The sequence below is a fragment of the Sorex fumeus genome, unplaced genomic scaffold (genome assembly GCF_029834395.1).
Source record: "Sorex fumeus unplaced genomic scaffold, SorFum_2.1 ptg000265l, whole genome shotgun sequence".
Lineage (NCBI taxonomy): Eukaryota > Metazoa > Chordata > Mammalia > Eulipotyphla > Soricidae > Sorex > Sorex fumeus.
Window position 1 is genome coordinate 24768651 of NW_026606322.1, and position 21306 is coordinate 24789956.

Sequence of the window (21306 nt, forward strand, 5' to 3'; positions counted from 1 at the left end):
CAATGGCCTCTGGAAGATGACGGCCACTGAGCCGCCAAGGGGGAGCAGGCGAAGAGACAACACCCTTTCCCCCCTGGGGTGGCCCGGTGACAGTAACCTTTTGCGTGGTCCGGACGTATTTCTGCCAAAAGCCGCTGGGTTTCGAGATTTGTTTTTGAGTCTCTGAAATCATGGCCGTTAAGCAGCTTGATCAGGAGCCAGAGAGGCCATTCGTGGGCGATGACTTGGGGTCTCGTTGGGTGGGGAGGACACATCTCATTTCTTTCAATAACAAAATACATTAAAACAGCTCTAAATTTCTATGCTAAAAAAAAAATCACACCTGAATTTTCTCCTAAAGGGATCTTATCTACATATAGCACTGTGGTGGTCTCTCTCTCTCTCTCTCTCTCTCTCTCCCCCCCCTCCTTCCTCATCCCTCCCTCCCTCCCTCTCCAGATATATATATATGTGTATATATATGTACATATATATATATATATATATATACACACACACACACACACACACGCACTGGGATCTATCTCACTTCTGACAATTTAATTAAGGGTTTTCATGTTTACATGCAATAATGTTGGGGATCTGTTAGCATTGGAGAAAATTGGGCACCAACAGATTGCCAGTGAACTTTGCAAAGTGCTTTTTAAAATGCTTTTGGAACAATTATTCAGTACCTAGCATCAGTTACTAAAATCAAACCATGTTTTTACCTTATGCAGCAGGAAGAGATGCCATCTGGACTGAAAGACCCTTTAATTCTGACTCTTACTCAGAATGCAAAGGAAAACAGTATGTCAAAAGGACCTGGTATAAAAAGTTTGTAGGGGTGCAGCTATGCAACTCCCTCAGATACAAGATTTACCTGAGCGACTCCCTCACAGGTAAGTAGAACTATCAAATGTTTAAAGTCATGTTCTGGCCTTTTCTATGAACAGTTCAAGATATGAAGCTGAGATGTAAATACGTTTTCTTTTTTTGAGCAAGATGTTATAGGAATTATGGAGTTTAAAAAACAAGGACTTGAAATACACTATTAGTTGGTGAATAATCAAGATGCAATTTCAAAGTGTGCCATCACTGGCAAATTTAAATGTGCGGGTACTGGCCACATTCAATCTGAATTTTGTTATATCAATCCAAGGATTACAAAAACCTAATAATAAACATTTATAGAAGAAATGTGGCACCTTTAAGATTCTAAGCCTGCCAAAATGATGATCAAGATAAAAGCACTGGACACACTGGTTCACAGATGGAAGCTTGCCACTGTGTGTGTGTGTGTGTGTGTGTGTGTCTTGGGTGGGGGGGGGAGGGATGGGGATGGGAGACAGGATGGAGAAGGAAGAAGGGACTACTATGACAACGATAACTGGAAATGATCACTCTGGACAAGAACTGAGTGCTGAAAGTTGGTAAAAGAACAAATATGATACCTTTCAGAACCTCTATTTGCAAACCATATTACCCAAAGGGCAGGTATGGAGAAAAGGAGAGAGAAAGAGAGAGAGGAGAGAGGAGAGAGACTGTCATAAAGGCAGACTGGGGAAAGGGGAAGTGGCAGGAGGGAAACTGGGGATATTGACGGTGGGAAATATACACTGGTGAAGGGACAGATGTTGGAATCTTGAATGACCGAATCCCAATCATGAACAACTTTGTAACTGTATCTCACAGTGATTCAATATTTATTTATTTTTTTAAATAAAACTCCACTGGGCTCAAGTGCTATGACAAGACTCAATAGACTTTAAGTAGACTCTTCTATATTTACACAGTAAAACATTTAAATATAGTTGCCCCCAGCACAATAGAAGAATGGCTTTTGCTCAATCATTCATCAAATATCTACTTTATGTAAGACATTATTCTAGGTGCTAGGGACAAAAAGCAGTGGACCACAAACATTCAGTGTCTTTTGTAGCTTTCAGTCTAATCAGGAGAGACAACTATGTAAATGAGAATTTGGGGGGTTGTTTTGAAAATAAGAAAAAAACAGGTTTATAGAAGCCTTTTCATTCAAATGATCAGGGAGAGGTGGTGAGATAGCTCAGCAAGGTGGAGTGTGATTGATTCCTGGCACCACAGGATCCTCCAAGTACTGCCAGACCAAGCCAGGACTCACCCCACATCTCTTTCACTTGGATGTGACACAAGAGAAAAAATAAAAAGGCAGAAAATTGTTAGGGAAAACCCTCTCTGAAGAAAACCATGAAAGAGAACCAAACAATTATCAAGAGAAGTGCAGAAAAATACAAAGTCCTGTGGTTTTGGTCAAACATAACTTGCCAGTTTCACCAAGCGTGGCAGAAGCGTAAGAAAAGAAAGATCAGGCATGAAATCACATGGAACTTTAAAATCAAGACTTTGGGGTTCTATTCTGAGAAGGGAGGGTAGGGGTAGAGAGATTTATCTTAAGGGGTAACATTATCCGAGTTGCTCTAAAAAATTAAAAGATTATTAAGTTTCTGTGATTTATAATACTATTAATGGTGGTTTCTTTTGTACGTAATTCCAACACCACACCCGTTACCAGTGTACCCACCTCCCTTTCCCAAGTTTCCTCATTCAAACCTACCCCCCTAAACTCAATTTTGTGGATCAGCTATTGTGAATCAGTTTGTGGAGTTTCATTTTTTAAAAAGATGACTAACCTCTGGGAGTAGTTCATAGAAAAGAGACCTGAGAGTGAAAGCAGAAAGGCTGGTTGTGAGAATATTCCATACACTAGGGTCTAATAAACTGGTGACGTCAACGAGGTAAGGGAGTAAAAAGTACAAGAACAGATTATTTGAAATAACTTGGTGGTTTCAAAGAATGTGACAACTTACAATCCTTTTCCTTTCTGGTTCTCCAGGAAAATTTTATAATATAGGTGACCAGAGAGGCCATGGAGAAGATCATTGTCAGTTTGTGGACTCATTTTTAGATGGACGCACGGGACAGCAACTCACTTCTGACCAGTTACCCACTAAAGAAGGTATGTTTTCTTAAGAAACCGGAGAGTTTTAGAAATGAACCCAAAAAAGAACTTAAAGTGAGGAATTCAATCACTTTAAAAAATAATTCAGTAGTACTTCTCTTAATCATCTGATTGGGGGGAAAAAAAAAAGAAAAACAAGGCCTCCTGAGAAGTCTTTTAGCAAAAGTTTTTTTTTTTCTTCTTTTTGGGTCACACCCGGCGATGCAATGGAGTTACTCCTGGATCATGCACTCAGAAATTACTTCTGGCAGTGCTCTGGGTACCATATGGGATACTGGAAATCGAGCCCGGGTCGGCCATGTGCAAGGCAAACGCCCTACCCATTGTGCCATTGCTCCAGCCCAACAAAAGTTTCTCTTGATTCTCTTCCCAGTCTTCAGGGTTCTAGGAGTCAAGGGAAATTAACATATTTAAATGAGATATAAAAATTTCTCCTTAATGGCGCTGGAGCGATAATAGAGCAGGGAGGGCGTTTGCCTTCACGCAGCTGACCTGGGTTTGATTCCCAGTATCCGATATGGTCCCCCAAGCACCGCCAGGAGTAATTCCTGAGTGCATGCATGAGCCAGGAGTAACCCCTGTGCATCGCCGGGTGTGACCCAAAAAGCAAAAATTTCTACTTAAAAAAATGAACTTTGAAAAAAGCAAATAATCACTTAAATGGTTTTTTAAATTCAAACTGACATTTACATTGTTTTATGTCATACTTAAGTACAGACACATTTTTTTTATTCCCTTCGAAAGTTAGAAACTTGGAGCTGGAGTGGTAGTACAGTGGGTAGGGTGTTTGTCTCGCACACAGCCAACCCCCGGTTGATCCCCGACATCCCGTTATCATCCCCCATGCACTGCCAATAGTAATTCCTGAATGCAGAGCCAGGAGTAATCCCTGAGAATCACCAGGTATGACCCAAAAATACAGAAAAAAAAGAAAATTTAGAAACTTTTATTACTATCATGTGAAAAATATTTTCTACAATTATATAAATGTAATTCAAAAGGAGCTAGTCTGCTGAGAAATGAACAACTACTGTCACTTGTGAAAGAAGCATCAGAAACCAAATTGGTTAACAAGAATGGAAAAGACTGAAATTTAATCCTCATCCAGGCAGCAAAGGAAAGGGCAAATTCAACGTGCATTACTTATGAATCACCAGAAGGTCATTAAATACTTTGTCATTAAACCAATCCTTCCAGTTACAAATTTTGTTAACAAACACTTAAAAATAGCAATCATACTAAAAGATGACTTCGTAAGATCTGAGGTCCCATTCATAGAAATTTGAAGCTGCTGCCTCAGAAGAATTGTGTATAGGATATACTATAAATTGGTTCTATATGATGTAAGGTTTATAGTGAAAATTTGTGGCTACTGTTATCCAGGGTTGAAGGAAGTAGTGGGGAGTTATGGTGGTTTTTGAGGTGGTTTTGTGGTGCATGAGAGCCTCACATATGCAAGGCACAGTTTTACACTTAATTTTATTCCCAGCTTCTACACTGAAATTTTAAATCGTAATTGTAGCATTCTTAACAGAAGATTTTGCCTAACATTTTATTTAGTACAGCACATTTTTCTGAGGCCAATTCTCATAACCTAATATGCAGAAAGTGTACTTCCGGGTAAGTACAGTTGTGCTTGGAACAAGTATAATTAGGATTAGGATTCCTGACTTTCCCCTGAAACTTTCCAGATCAAAGTCCAACTATAACTTGATTACCAAAAAGTCCTTAATAGCTTGCTCTTGACCAGAAGTTTTATGTAAATAGTCAATTAAGACATAGTCTAAACAGACATAAAATGACAACACTCATTTGTAGAATATAAAGTAACATAATAAGAGACAACACCTAAGGACAATAGAGAATAAGGGTCAGGAGGATCACTCCACAGCCTGGAAGTCAGTCTCACATGCTGGGGGAAAAGGCAGCTGGGATAGAGAAGGAACCACGAAGTAAATGATGGTTGGTGGTTGGAGGGCTCGCTAGGGATGGTAGATGCATGCTGAAAGTAGACTATGGACCAAAATGATGGCTGCTTAGTACCTGTATTGCAAACTGTAACACACAAAAGGAGAGCCAGGGTGAGAGTGAGAGTGAGAGTGAGAGTGAGAGTGAGAGTGAGACCGAGAGAGAGAGAGAGAGAGAGAGAGAGAGAGAGAGAGAGAGAGAGAGAGAGAGAGAGAAAGGGAGAGTAACAGGGAATGAGCCTGCCAGAGAAGCAGGGGATAGGAAGGGGTGCGGGTGGCGGGAGGGATACTGGGAACACTGGTGGTAGAGAATGGAAGGATGGGTACTTGAACATTATGACTGAAACATAATCACAAAAGCTTGTAAGTTTGTAATGGTATCTCATGGTAATTCATTAAAATATTTTTTTAAAAAAGTCTAAATATTAGATGTCCTATATACCGTATGTTTAAAATAAAGCAAAAGAAAGTATTGAGAAAATCATGTGACTCTTCAGAAAAATATAGATCCTTGTCATCTTCAAGTTGAGTAGGTTAAGAAGGTGGAATAAGGTTGGAAAGAAAACTCTGTCTACACCCCAAAGGGTCAACTGTATAGAGTATGCTGAAAACTGTCAACGGCACAGAAAGAGTAACAAAACCCTCCACCCCTTTTCAGTTCTTTTTCTTACCACCCCTTCTTAAAGTAGATGGCAAGAAGGGTCAGGAGAGATGGAGAGACTGTACAGGGGTTACGGCACGTCCCTTGCATGCAGCAGACCCCAGTATGATTCCTGGCAGTACATAAGGTCCCCTTGAGCACTGCTAGGTGTGGCTTAAAAAACAAAATAAAGGAGAGTCAGGTACTCCTGATGTTCAGTCAGCCATAACTGCTTCGAGAAGATACCAGGGCCTCTGTTGCTATCTGCTTCCTAAATTATTTTGTTTTGCAAAACTAGATTCAATGACATCCTTCAACCTATTAGGAACAAGGACATTATAATAGCAGCTACTAAAACTCAATTAATTTTCCTTTCAGGCTATTTCAGAGCAGTACGCCAGGAACCTGTCCAATTTGGAGAAATTGGGGGCCACACACAAATCAATTATGTCCAATGGTATGAATGTGGGACCACAATTCCTGGAAAGTGGTAGATGTCACAATCATATTCAACAGTGCTTCCTGATTCGTCATGGCAAAAAATTCATTGGAAACAGTATGGCATTTGTCACATTCATTTAAAACTGTTTACTATGTATAAAGTTTTAAATATAATAGCAATATTAAATGTTTATTAGAAGATTGCTAAGATATTTATCAGGTTTTACAAAGTCATTTTTAAGAAAGCAAGACATTAACAGAATAACATTTTTTGGGAAGCTGGCTCCCTAAGACATGGTATTTTAAGAGATCATTTGTATATTATTTATCGAGTGTTGTAATGATGTTTTGAGATACTTTTATGACAAAGTTAGCATAAAATACTTTTAAAATTAGCATGTATCTTCTTACTGGTGTGTTAATCCCATAAATCTCTACTTAGGTTAACTTATTAGATAAAATTATCTTCTGTATCTGGGAGGACCATGTCCTAATATTCATGTTTATTTTAGCTTCAGTTGCTTAACAATAGCTGAATAGTGTTCTTGAAGCACTGAATTAACTTTCATGCTAATAGAGTTTAAGTATTTAGAAAGCATTGAGATTTTGTCTGGATTAGAAAATTTTACTTTAGCTAAAAATGAAATTGAGAATCCGATGGTTTCAAAATATAAATCTTCATAATTTTTCTACCCATAAATGTAACATCTGAATGTATTTTGTCAATCTTTTCCTTTAATTGTCCTCATATCAATATTCTACTCAAGCTGTATTCAGAGACTGAATGTGAAATCTAAGTACAGACAATACTGTGTGGTAAAATCCCTATCATTATAAGTGCTATTTACGGTACTTTTCACCTAATACCATCTAAGAGTGAACATATCTGAGGGTTTTTTTCAATTGTTTAACCCAACCTGTAATTTTTCTTTTAAAGGGTATTTTTCTTCATTTGGGGAGGGAGGGAGATGAGAAAGTCACCCCAGTACCCTTATTTTGAAAGGACCTTTCTTGTGTTTACCTTTCAACATGCTTCTGTTTTATCAATGCTATATGTTATATTTCTCCAACAAGTATAAATCCTGCAATAAAGAGATGTAATTTTTTAAAACCAAGTTCTTTATTTTTTGAATGATTCATCTCCATAAAGAAAATCAGTTACTCAGCTTTCCTTGATCTTTCAAATGATACTGTTAATATAACTGAAAAATATCTATTCATTAAGACCAAACATTAAACAATTTGTTTCTTGCTTTTAATGTATATTAATACTACATTAAATTACAAGAGCACAAATGGATTCAATCATGTTTATTAACCTGTCAATGTTACATTTTATACATCTAGCTGTCTTCTCAAAAGGGTCTATTTTAGTACATCATGTTAATAGTAAAAAGCCAAGATGGCTAAATTTCAACCTAGCATTTTAATATCCTCTGAACAAGGCAAGCTAGAAAGTCAATCACTTTACACACATGTAAGAGTAGTGTTCCAAAATAACTAGGAAGCTGCTATACTTAAGCCGGGGAAGAAAAATCTTTTTGGTCTTTTTTTGAGTTCCAGCAAATTATGCTTTCAATTAACAGCAACAATGATATAAAAAAAAAATGCTCTGCCTTTTAAATTTCAGAACTTCAATACAAATTAAAATAAAATAGTATTGGAGTCTTTTCGGAGGCAAATGGCTAGCAGCTACATTTGTCAGTGTAGCTGAACCTATTTATCGATAACCAGGTCCAGGTTGAGTATAGCCCTGACCAAAGGGAGGCCGATTACGCGCATAAGGGTTAGGCCCACTTGGAGGAGGGGTCATGGTACTACTTCCAGGAGGTGGTGTAAAACCTGGTCTGGGCTGATAGGCCCCAGGCTGGCTTGGAGCCATTCCAGGTTGTGAGGCAGGGGGCACAGTATAATTAGTAGGCTGAGAGGGCTGGGTGGTGTAAGTCTGGGGGGGATAGTTGCCCGCCTGGTACTGCTGTGGTGGCTGAGCAGGCAGTTGTTGAGGCTGACCCGAAAAGGCAGGAGTCGGTGCCTGAGAAGTTGGTTGCTGACCATATCCCTGGAACTGCTGAGGTTGTTGGGGTCCAGTTTGCTGATTATAGCCTGCTGCAAAAGCAAAATGCATAACATGTATATCTTATTTTTCTTTTGCTAAGTTTTCCTAAGAATTAGTCTTACTGTTATGAGCCAACAATAGTAAGAAACTTAAATTTATTTCCCATTTAGCTAGCAAACTCTTAATTATTTACAAGACCGAGTTATATCAGAGGCATTATTGAGATAACTTTTATATCCTGAGAGCAAATTTCAACGCTAGAACAATTCTTATCATAGAAATGACACTCATGATAAATCAAGAATTAATGCTAGTCATTAGACTGGTTTTGAAGGAGAGGCCTATTTAATAACAGTACCAAATAAGAACACATAAGGATGAAATTATTTTAAAGAAACAGTGGTGCTACAAATACATCTTACTGATGAGAAGCTTTAAGATTTATTTATGATATAAAAACCAAGTCATTCAAAAGTGAACATTATTTTTATAAGCCTTAAAATCTATCTTTTAGATTTGATATCTGCAGTTTTTGCCTTTACAACTTGATTTTCACTTAGCAGTAACAGCGTAAAAGAAAAAGCATACCATATTGCCCCATAAAATCAACATCTACATTATTTACTAGGGTGTAAATTTAAAAAAAAAAAATTCTGCTTCACTAAAAACTTTTATTGCTAGCATGAAACACACCTGCAGCTACTTGCAATGAAACCTCTCCATTGACTGGAATCCTGTCAGCATTAAATACCAGATACATAAGAAAATCATTAAAATATGTACAACCCTGCATTTAAAAATAAAAAGGATTGAATGAATCTGGGTATATTCTGAACTCACCTTGAACCTGGGTTCAAAATTTACTCATGTAAGAAATCTCTTTGACACAGTCCATGAATAAAACTGGAAAAGGTCAGAGGGAAACTGGCAAACCAACAATGTGTCAAAGATGGTCCATTGCTACCATCATCACTTACTGTCTCCAGGCAGAGTATTTAGTTGACTATTTTCATACCTCCCAATCAAATTCAAGTTAAAAAAACAAACAGGATCAGAAATACAAATAGAATAATTTGAAAAGAACTAAATGTTACTTCAAGTCATGACTCCGACTAAAACCATTAAGAGTAAGTTTAATTTCCAATAAGTCAAATACCCAATGCATTTTACTTATGGTAGGATCTAACTGCTAAAGTCAATTTATGATATATCTTGAATATCATAATTTCTTCTATATATTTCAAAATATATTATAGGCTGTTAGATTTTGGAGCAATAGAAGAATTCGGCTTTTATACTGAAAATATCTATTCATTTTCCAATGGAGCAAAATCAAAATAAAAATAATCTGCCTTTTCTTCCCTGACCTTTCAACTGAGTCTAAAAGCAACCAGACTGTTAATTATTTCTTGAGAGGGAATATTACCTAAAGATGCCCCTTCACTAGCAACCTATTAATCTTTAATTATAATGTGACAATGCTTCTGTTATATACATAAGGCCTCCCTCCAATCACCATTTCCTCTCTTGAAAAACAAAGTAACTGGTGAAGAACATCATAAATTGCAGGAAATGACACTTCTGTGTTGTTGCTCGTTTTTTAATAAATAAAGAGTTTAGGGCAAGAGGTAATGTGGTCCACAAAGATTAAAATACTTACTCTAGCCTTTCATGGCACGTAAGTGTACCAGCACCTGCTCTATCCTGGAGAATGCTCTAGGGAAGTTTATAACTACAGTCAAGCATAGGGTTCTGGTCAACTTTGTCACTAACAGTTAAGTCCTTAAATGTAAACACCAAGAACCTTAGTTGCCTCGTTCAACCTTGGCTGTATTTTAGAAAAACATGCAGTCCTACAATGCTTTTAAAACTTCAAAGCCTGAGCCCCACTTTGCTGTTCCCTTGAAGTTAAATTTCTAGAAATAAGGACCAGATATATGTGTGACTGAAAAATGCTCTGCTGAACACAGTGAGGTGATCAGTGTTTCCTAAAATGGGGATACTGACACTTGGGGTCCACTGAAATAATGTTGCAAAAGGAAAGAGGGAGTGCAGTAGGTCAAGTAAAATTGAGAACCTTTGATTTAGGTGGTGATCAGCTTATTTTTTTTGCCCATCTAGTATCAAGCATTTCCTACAAATTACATAATTTGTAATACTAATTTTATTCATTTATTGACATCTAAAAAACCCACCTTCCTCTTAATATCATGATTTGTTTAAATTCTATTTTATGTAATTAAAAACCAGTAGCTACAGATGAAGTCACTCTATATACAGCACAGACATTCTAAAAATTGCTATTGTATGTCAAATGCCAATTAAGACAAGATTTATATGACCTAGTTTAGAGGTTAACACATCGATTCTATAAAGAGCCAGATAGTGAAGTAGGCTGTAATTAAATATGAAGGGGTGAGTGATACACCAAAAAAAAAAAAAACACCCTTCAAAATTTTTTTTGAAATAAATTTATAACATATGATAGATAAGTGGTTTGTATCCCTATTTTACATACCTATATATTCAGGGTCACATAAAAATTTCCTAGACACAAAAGGATCATGGGTGGAGAAAATTTAGGAAACCCTGTTCTAGTTGATGTTACAAAACTTGATAAAATAGAATCCAGGCAAAACTTAAATATTATTTTCAATTAGAGTTGAAATTTTGGTACTTAAATCTGTAGCTTAACGTTTTATTTATAAGTTTAATTATGGACAGTCTTCAATGAAAAATGATTAAAAAAAACAGAATGCCTACTAAAATAATGTAACTCTGGGCAGCTCAAAGGGCTCATAATACATGTTTTACATTTCATGTGAGAGGTTCAATTCCTAGCACTGGTCTCCCCACACCAATGGATGAGTGTGCACACCACTCCAAGCAAAAATGCCTAAATTCTCAGTTGCCTGAAATACCCACATAATTCTACTTTATGTACAGTTTTTGGTAAATGCTATACACTTTCAGAAGATTTACAAACCTATGTTGCTCGATATGGCTCTTATGTTTATGATCTTTCAAAATACAAAGGAAAAGTTTGTATTTTACATGTAACAAGAATAAACTGAGATTAAATGTTATATTCAGTGGAGGGGAATTTTGGATATTTTGCAGTTCTGAGTCACCTAAGAGTAACTTGATCATATCAACAGGTAGCTTTATATTTTAAAAATTTTATCTACTATGATTTAAGTTTCATTTGCCCACTGGAAATCCTGAAACTCTAATTTATAATAAGTTATGTAATTTTTTTTAAAAAAATGCTATTTCCTCAAGAAATACTTAATACCTACTATGGCCAACTAAGGAATTATGACGTAGGGATTAATGAGGGCACCAATAACTCAGAAACCATGAGCCAACCTCTCTGGTAGCTGCTCACCTGAATACTGGATACCATACTGCTGCTGTGGCTGAGGCGGTCCCTGCGGCTGCTGAGCACTGTAGCCAGCCTGCTGTGGATACTGCTGATACACCTGGCCTAAAAGAGACAAATGGAGAGGATAAAGGAGGTCTAACTCCACAGAGAAAAAAAAGTGTTAAGACACTTTTACATTCTCAGCCTATCCACACATAAACACACTGAGGAACAAGATATAAAACATACCTATTCTCCTTTAAATCGTCTCGAAAGAACACATGTTCCAATTTAAGAAAGTGAGCGCATTTTAGTGATTAGTGGCCAGTAAATTGCACTGGTAGTTTCTTTGTAAATACCAAAAAACAAATGAACAAAAAAAAAAAAAAAAAAAAAAAAACACAAATAGCTCAACAGGTAGATTATGTTCAATAAAAAATCAAGAAAACTGAGTATTTTTAAAAGATGTTACAAGGGTCAAATAAATACTACTTGAAAATTCTTAAATCTGTAGTTACCATGGGGGGAAGGGATGCCAAAGTTGAGGGGTGGAAGGGACACCGAGACAATGATGGAGGGAAGCTGATACTCTGGTCAAAGGTGTGATGTTAGAAACATTGTACACATGAAACCCAACCACTGACAGTGTTGTAAATCATGGTGCCTCAAATTTAAAAATAAATAAAATGGGCTTGGAACAATTTCTGTTTGGGTTTTTTTTTTCTTTTAAAGTTCTTAAATCTTTCCCAAGACACTATACTTGTCACCCAAAGGGTTGAATCTTTATTACTGTATGAAACACTTCGGTAACAGCAAACAACTTTCATTCCAGATCTCAAAGATACCACAGGCATTTGACAAGTTTACTTTTTCCATCATCAGAATATCCCAGCTACCAACCATGTGTAATCTGACAAGGCCTACATGGTTCTGTACTGCACTACTGAATGACAGATTGGTAGACCGGCTTAACAGTATGGATGTGTCTGTGGAGGTGGGAAACAAACATGTTTGAGTCAGCAGTCCATAGTTCCTATCAAGAAACCTTCAATACAATTATTGCCTCTGATTTCGAAACAAGGATAATGACTTTTATTATCTCCACCACTGTATAGCTGTTCTAATGGTGAAGTTAGCTAGGTTTACTCCCAAGAGAAGAAATAAAACTTGCACTTAGTATCTAGCTAGTACCTGCACCTTTAAAAGAATACATATTGGTTAATTCTTTGAAAAATGTTCAAATCCTACTGCTAGTCAATCAAAAGAATACTGACAGATAGCCACTGGAAAAAAACCCTACACATTATGTAGTGCAACAGTAAGCAGTTAACAATCACAGACTGTTAAGACAAAAGTCCATTCTATTGATGTACTTCAGCACTAAATGAGATATACTATATTTATCTGGCTTATTCCCTTAGCAAGCAGCTATGTTACTGCTTTTTTTTTTTGACAGAAATATTTAACTGTTTCACCAAATAGGAAAAAAACTAACAAGTTTCTTAAACACTTTCTTAAAAACAAAACACTGAGATACCCCAGAAAGTAGTACAGATGTTAACCAAATTTAGTCTCACCTTAATCCTGGACTGTATTTCATACTTCATTATAGAATAGAAATGATCAAATTTTGTACAAAAATATAATTACGAGGGAGAAATATATATAACTTATAGGTTGTAATTTCTAGTAATCAAATAACAACAGAACTCTGGCACTGCAGAAAGTAAAATTCTCTTTTCAAGAATCTATGTTTGGTGATAAGTTATTACATAGCAATAGGTACTACATAGCTTTAACTACAGCAACATCTATATGACAGCCACTGGAAAAAGAATTAAATAATCAAGTAGAAAATGTATATTTTGTTAAATGGATATAGTGTGACAAGGCAGTTGTAAAAAAAATCTTTGTTTCATTATTTGAATGTCATAGTGGTTATATATATAAAAAAGGGAGATTAAACTTATCATTTAGGTATATACACTGCAAAAGTAGTGTCAAATAGCATGTGTTGTATTTTATTTAAAGACCTTCTGTATATTTAAAACAAATGAAAAAGGAGGAAGAGAGGTATAAAAAGTTAAGTGCTGACCCCTTCATCAACCGATTGTTGATAAATGTGAGAGCTCCATGATGGACAACAAAGATGTGATCATTTCACCTTTACTTTTCTGTATCTTAAAATTTATGTAATGAAATTTATTTAAGTGTCGGCTCAGATAATCACTATATTGGTGTATGATTTTATAGAATTTTTCCAATCGCTTTTGAAAATTATATTTTAAGTTTACAGATTTTATTGTTTCTTTGGTTCTGCGGCATACCCAGAGATGCTCAGGGGTTACTCCTGGCTTTGCACTCAGGAATTACTCCTGGCGGTACTTGAGATGTCATAAGGGATGCCGAGGATTGAACCTAGGCTGGCTCACCCACTACACTGTTTATCCAGCCATGAGTTCACAGATTTTTATTGCCTGCCCGTTTTCATCTTTTTAGTAGTCTAAAAAGGTAAAATGGTCTCTGCCAACTTTTAATGATCTCTATAGTATCACCAGGCTTTTTTTTTTCATTTTTTTAATTGAATCACTGTGAAACGGACACTTACAAAACTGTTCATGATTGGGTTTCAGTCATACAGTGTTCCAACACCAATCCCTCCACCAGTGTAATTTCCCAGCACCAGTATCCCCAGTTTCCCTCCCATCACACCCCCACCCAGCCTGCCTCTATGGCATCCCTCCCCCCCCTTTCCCCCCCTCCCCCCACCCCCCACCCCCCACCCCCCCACCCCCACTCTGAGGTTTGTAATACAGATACTGAAAGGTTATCCGGTATATGTCTCTTTATCTACTTTGTAACATTCAGTTCTTGACCAGTATGACAATTAATAGCTAGAAATTATCACACTGGACAAGTATCTCCAGTTTTTAATGTTTTAAGCAACTACCCCATTACATACAGTCTTCCAGTAACAAAGGACCTTATATATGATCCATACATTCAATCACTTGCATCTTCTGGTTCTGAATAATTGCTTCTTTTGCTGAAAATACCTCATACCATCACTGGGCCACTTTTACCAAATGGTCACAGCACCACCTGGTGTTAGCTCAAAGTGGTACATATAAGTTTTGTGTTTTTCTTCTCCAATTTCTATTTAGATACTGCTATATACAATACTGTTAGTAACATTTTCAGGGATTCAATGGTCTAGCAACACACTCACCACACTCTGTGAAAATCATTCCACCACTGTCTCCCCTCTAATCACTCCCCTTCTCAAACTGAGCCAATTCAGTTCTATATCTCAGAGTCTGAGACAACTGAATGCAACTGTTCTTCCATTACTGTTTCTTTACACATATTTCACATTTAAGAGATAACATTCTCTGTGTGTCAATATCCCTCTGATAGTACTCAGCATGATACCCTCTAGTTCCATCAACAAGGCAGTAAATTGCATGATTTCATCTTTTCTTAAAGCTATAGGATTCCATTATGTATACACATCACAGTTTCTTTAGCCAGTCAAATGTTCTTTTACACACAGGTAGTTTCCAGATCTTGGCTACTGTGAATACTGCTGCAAATAGCAAAGGATTGCAAATGTCTTTGAAACTGTTTTTTGGGAGGTAGATGACAAGTGAAACTGTTGGTCATATGGAAAGTTTTTAATTTTTTGAGAAATCTCCATACTATTTTCCACAGAGGCTGAGTCAAACATTTCTACCAACAGCAGATGAGGATTCCTTTTCCCTCACATCCATGCCATCACTAGTTATATCTACACTTTTTGATGTGTGCCAACCTCACTGGTGTGAGATATTTCACTGTTGTTTTGAGCTGCATTTTCCTGACAGGAAGTGATAAAGGGCACTTTTTCATATCCCATCTATCTCTAGCCATCTATGTTTCCCTAATACGCATGAGTAATTTACAGAAACATTTTAATATCTGGAAGGAACCTTAGATAACCTGTAGCTACCTAGCCTTATTTTTGAACAGCTCTAAGGTTATCTTTGAGGTAATAGATACCAAAAGGTGATAGCATTTGGATCCTCACTGCTTGCTGTCTTGAGTATGTCCCCCGCAGTCCCCTTCAATCATAAATAATGACCCCTTTATCTCTTTTAAATACTGCGTTTTCAAGTTATATTTTATTCAGGACCAAAGACATTGTTTTGGAACCACTGGTTTATTCCAATAAAATTTTTAAAATATAAATTACAATTTACAGTGAGAAAATATCAAAGTCCATAGACTAAACTGCTCATCCAAGGACACGTCATTTAAAAAAGAAAAGTCTGATTAAAAAATTCATTGCTTGTGGACTATTGTATGTAGCTATAAGAAAAGCTCAAATCATGCAGTTCGGTGCAACGCAGATGGAACTGGAGTGTATCATGTTAAGCGAAATAAGTCAGAGGGAGGACAAATACTGGATGATATCACTGATCTGTGGAATACAGAGAGAAAACAAGAGAAAAAAAAAAACAGTACTGAACAATGACAAATCCTTGGCACTGGAATCCAAAACCAATTACCAAATAGTATGGGGAGGGGAGGAGGGGATGATCAGACCAGATCACGTAGGAAGGGTCATGGGCACTTTGGTGGTGGTGAGATGTAATAATTTTGTACATCAATACCATAAACTGTAACACTATTCTAACTACCCAGATTACAGTAAGTTTTAATTAAAACACACTGCTTAAATAAAATATATTGCTTGATCCAAGGAGATGGCGAAAAGGACTGAAGTTCACGCTTTGCAGGTGAGGGCCCTGGATTTGATTCCAGAACCATGTAGTCCCCTAAGCATCATCATCAGGTCCAACCCCAAAACCAGAAATTATTTTTTAAAAAATTGAAATAAAGTCTATTACTTTTTATTGCAAAAGATGCTGCCAACAGCACAAAAATATTGTTATTCACAAAACCGAATTTAACTGAATTTGTTATTTTACCTCCATTTTAAAAGTTTTTTTGAATTACAAAATAAAAAGGTTCAATAAGAAAAGGAAAACAGAAATTTCACCTAAGCTTCATGTGAAATAAAGTAACATCTCTTACCTCTTACCCGCGGATCACCTCTTACCCATGGTCACCATTGACTAGTGACTGATAGGAATGCTTTTAATCTTTCACACTGTATTTTTTATCCATTTAAACACCTTTTTTTAAAAGGGTATTATTTTTCCTTTTTAATAATCAAAAGCATTCTTGACATAGTTTTTAACTCCAAGATACACCATTTGCAAGAAAATAAAAATTATAAGTATATCCATAACATAGTTGTGTATCTTAAGTTTTACTATTACTAACACAGCTGTAACAAGACATTTCTGCACATGTACCTTTCCACATACGTGCTTTAAAGCTCTATTTTACCTTCACTCTGACCTGCTTGTGTCTGAACTCCTGTATACGGTTGCTGCTGTGGCTGAATTCCAGGTGGGTGAGCTGCAGACGAGGAGGAAGCAATGCTATCAGGTGTTCCTGAACGGTCTTCTGCAGGAGCACTGGGTGGCCCTGCAGTCATGAAAAGTCAGTTCAGTCCCCAGCTAAAGCAACTTCTATGTTCAGTTTTGAAAATAAAAACTACTACAGAATCAGCATAACCACACATGAAGCCTTTTATATATATTTTCTCCTGTGCTTCAATCTCTTAAGCATCAAATTATAGAAACAGAAATCTTTCCCCTGAAAAATACAGATAATATACTGTATTCTTGAGACCTAACCTCCCCTTGCAAAAACAAAAACCCATCTCTGCAGTATCTATATTCTCCATCTTATGCAAGCATCAATCAAAATTATCATTTCATCCACTCATGAGTCTCTATTATCCCTTAATCAAGTTCAGCATTCTGGTTTAGTAATCAGGATCCAGCTACTTCTCCGAATCCTCTTTTCACATGTGTTGCTTCAGCTAAACCTAATCCTACAATATAAATAGCACTTTTTGCCTTCGTTTATTAATATTCCTTCCACATGTGAAGGTCTACCATTTACAAAAGTTGAATATAGTATTCTTTGAAAGTCAGTTATAACCCATTTCTAGTAAACTTTACCTGTATTTTTTTTCCACTTATGAACTTCTATGGAATAACTATTAAAATGGCTCTCATCAACTTCTTTGCTCTCTAAACAGGTCCGACCTCCCTCTTAAGACTAGAAGCTTTCCCGGCAGTCCCCTTTCTCTTTTTGTTGGTGTCACAGGGTCTCATACCTTTACATGAGGAATCATTAAAATTCTTCCAAAATCATTAGCAAAGAAGTTAATAAAGAAAATATGCTAAACTTTTGTAATTCTGGCTGTCAAAAAGCAAACAAATAGCTGAAGACAACTATAGATTTTACTCCTTTTTGTTTGGAGAGCGAAGAAGAATATTTCAAAAGCACAAGTTCAGGTGCCAAACTGCCTAATGCTGTCCCTTATTAGCTGTGTAACTCAGGGCATGTCATCTGACATCCTTTTGTGTCTCAGCTGCCTCATCTATACAAAAAAATAAAAAAGAAAATATTAAATATTGCTCTTATAAGGACTAGGAGTAAAAAAGAGCCTTTATCAAGTGCTCTAAAAGTGATTAGCACTTACATATTCCACATAAGTACTTTTTATAAACAGTAGACTTAATTCCTGAGAGTGAACTCCTAGTTTTTGTGCTGATATTTCACAGGACTCAATACTGAGTGCGCAGCTGTCAGCTGAGAATCTAGGTAATGTCAAGAATCTAAACTAGTTTATGGATCCTTATGGACCTTTCCAAAATAACAAACTTCTGTTTCTACTTTCAGTAAAGTTCAGGTGAATCAGGGGAGGGTTCCACAGCATGGAAAAGGGAAAACTTTTTGAAGTGCTGAAATATCTGAATCTCTATCACTCAACTGGTGTTTTATGCAAGCATATACTACACATGTAGAAACTTACTGAACTTTATGATTTGTGCACTTCACCAAATTCAAGTTAAAGAAGGAAAAGGAGGGAAGTTCAAAAAAGGAATAAAGAATTTAAGGGAGAAACTAACTTACCTGAAACCTGATCATCTGTTAAGCCAAATGCTGACATGACATTTTTATTGATTTCATCTTGGTTTTTTAAAGGATCAAAAGCTGACATACTTGCTGCCATAACTTGAGTAGACTGTTTTCCAGAAGAATCAGAAGCAGCAGGCTTTTCTTCCCTACCATCCACAGCATCTATGAAAGCATTAAACAGATTTATTTTCTGTTTCGTCTATATTCATTAAAACTTGAAAAATAAAAATGAAAGAAATACATATGTGCACAGTGGGAATATTAAGAGCATGTATCTCTCACTACAGAAATATAATTTTACTCTTTTCTACATACCTTTTATCAGAAAGGTCAAAAATAAATATAAACTTTTAAAAATTATGACATTATTTACCCTGTACCCTAAGAATTTTATAACGAGGAAGTGAGAAAAGTTCTTTAGCAGAGAAACACTTTGTATTTACTATTTGTTTAGAGTTATGCTGACCTAATATTGGGCACTAACACTTTATTTTGGAAAAGGGCAACAAGCTTAACTAAAGTTATATCTGCTTGTCTATTGCCACATTAAATAATCATTAAATTATTATTATATATAAATCTCAATCAGCACATTAATATACCTTTCTTTTGCTATGTCATTGTTTATACTCATTACACATTAAATTACTGATTGAAATCATTAAAGATGAAGTGATATATCTGGGACTCGCTTCAAAATATGGAAGCAGTAGAAACATGGAAGTACAGATGATAGATAATTGTTAACTATTCCAATTAGCTCAGAGGAGTCCTTTTAATTGTATGTTCACTATTATATATGTTTATACATTCCCATGATAAAGTACTTTAAAAATAAAAATGGCAGCTGGGATGGAAAAGGGACCACTAAGTCAATGATGGTTGGAGGGATTGCTCACAATGAGAGATATGTGCTGAAAGTAGACAAAGGATCAAACATGATGGCCTCTCAGTATCTGTATTGCATACCATAATGTCCAAAAGTAGAGAGAGTAAGAAGGAAAATGCCTGCCATAGAGCAAGGGAGGGTGGGGCGGTGGCGAGAGGGGTGCTGGAGACACTGGTGATGGGAAATATACACTGGTTAAAGGATGGATCTTCGATCACTGTATGACTAAATACTTAATCATTAAAACTTTGTAACCACATCTCATGGTCATTCAACAAAAAAAATTTTTAATAAAAAAACTAAAATTTAAAAAATAAAAGTGTTAATATTATAAGGGTAAATTTAAAACCATTTTTACTTCTAAGGAGAAGTACTAAACCGGCATTTATGTATGCTATCTCATAAAATAAAAAGAATCCAGAAACTTAAGATTAAGATACTTAAAAAAGAATAAATCAAAATAAAAGATACACAGGCTACCATTCTCAGGAATACTAGTGGCAGGTCCTGGTTCTCCGGGTGGTTCCAAGCTATCCAATAGGCGATTCACTTTATTTCGAAGTTCTATCAGTTCTCGGCGGAGATATTTCACCTGACTCGATTCAAGGGGTCTTGGCTGGCCATTAACTGAAATAAAAATTTTCATTACTTCAAATTAGAAAATGTTGTTGCATCAGTATCAATGAAATTATATCCAAAAAGAAAAAAATAAATTATTTCTTTAAAAAGTGAAACCAAATCAAATGCAATACCTATTGCTGTTACCTGAAAAATTCATTTGATATTCTTTATTTTTACTTTTAAAAAATTAGATCTATATGCTATGATCATATTAGTATTAAAAATAAAATGTTCACAAGAATTCAACTGTAATAAATCATACTAAAACCTACAGGATGTTTTAATGTGCTTTTAATAGAAAGTGCCTATCTCCTGGGCCAGAGAGTTCAGATGGCTAGATTGCATGCCTTGCATGCACAGGCTCTGGCTCTGACCCCCAGCACTTCATGGTCTCTGGAGCACAACAGATGAAGCTCTGGTGACCCCGGTACCACTGGGGAGACACTTCCAAAATTTCAGAAATTATATACCTCCAAAGGATAATATGGGGGCTGCAGTGGGTAGTTCACTTGCCTTACAAGCTGCAGACCTGGATTCGATCCCCAGCAACCCATATGGCCCCCCAAACCAGCCAGAAGTTAAGTCCTAGGCACAACTGGGTGTGGCCTACTGCCACTCTACCTCCAAAAGAAGTCACTTTGTTTCACATTATTCTTATATAGTTCTTACATAGTCTTACATAGCTCCCTAGGGCTGGAGCGATAGCACAACACTTAGGGCGTTTGCCTTGCACCCGGCCAACTTGGCTGACCTGAGATTTCTCAGCCCCTCTTGGAGAGCCTGGCAAGCTACCGAGAGTATCTCACCCACACGGCAAAGTCTAGCAAGCTATCCATGATATATTTGATATGCCAAACACAGAAACAACAAGTCTCACAATGAAGACGTTACTGGGCCCGCTCAAGCAAATCGATGAACAGGAGGACAGTGCTACAGTCCTGTAATATTTAATTAACACCTTATTCTGTACAAAAACAATAAATAGTGCCTGACTAAAGAGATCTGTTATTCCTCGTGCCTTTGACATAAAAGTAGCCATAAAATAACTGGACATGCATGTAATCTCCAAGCGGCTAGGGAGCCCTGTGGCTCTCTCTTGCCACCTGCATTCGGTGGACTTGAACCACTTCTCCACCCAGAAGAGCCAATGTCATGGGTGTATGAAGGAGGAAACAAGGGCCAGGCTGGTTGGTGATCAGTTGCCGTTTATTCCATTTTCCCAACGCACATGTTCCAGTTTCACTGAGCCCCTCATTCTAATCTCATACTCCCCGTCATTCCCGTCTCCTTCTGTCTCTCCCACT

General features: G+C 36.7%; 2 protein-coding genes across 20 annotated transcripts in view; one reads left to right on the top strand and one right to left on the bottom strand.

The window, feature by feature from the left end:
- The window catches only part of ABI3BP (ABI family member 3 binding protein), a 257618-nt gene extending 250360 nt beyond the window's left edge, over positions 1 to 7258 (top strand). For 6 of the 16 annotated variants that reach the window (XM_056109092.1, XM_056109100.1, XM_056109096.1 and 3 more), the window contains 3 exons: positions 720 to 881; positions 2855 to 2977; positions 5966 to 7258. In XM_056109092.1, coding sequence (XP_055965067.1) covers positions 720 to 881; positions 2855 to 2977; positions 5966 to 6081 — 401 coding nt within the window. In that variant the 3' untranslated portion in view covers positions 6082 to 7258. The remainder of the gene's footprint in view (positions 1 to 719; positions 882 to 2854; positions 2978 to 5965) is intronic. The other 10 variants (XM_056109094.1, XM_056109097.1, XM_056109098.1 and 7 more) reach the window with 3 other exon arrangements.
- A 66-nt stretch (positions 7259 to 7324) lies between these two features.
- The window catches only part of TFG (trafficking from ER to golgi regulator), a 30493-nt gene continuing 16511 nt past the window's right edge, over positions 7325 to 21306 (bottom strand). Inside the window, exons 4-8 of one of the 4 annotated variants that reach the window (XM_056109113.1) lie at positions 19862 to 20008; positions 18487 to 18654; positions 16855 to 16983; positions 11473 to 11571; positions 7325 to 8131 (exon numbers count right to left, since the gene is read on the bottom strand). In XM_056109113.1, the coding sequence (XP_055965088.1) occupies positions 7749 to 8131; positions 11473 to 11571; positions 16855 to 16983; positions 18487 to 18654; positions 19862 to 20008 (926 nt within the window). In that variant the 3' untranslated portion in view covers positions 7325 to 7748. Of the gene's footprint in view, positions 8135 to 11472; positions 11572 to 16842; positions 16984 to 18486; positions 18655 to 19861; positions 20009 to 21306 lie in introns of all 4 variants that reach the window. The other 3 variants (XM_056109111.1, XM_056109112.1, XM_056109110.1) reach the window with 3 other exon arrangements.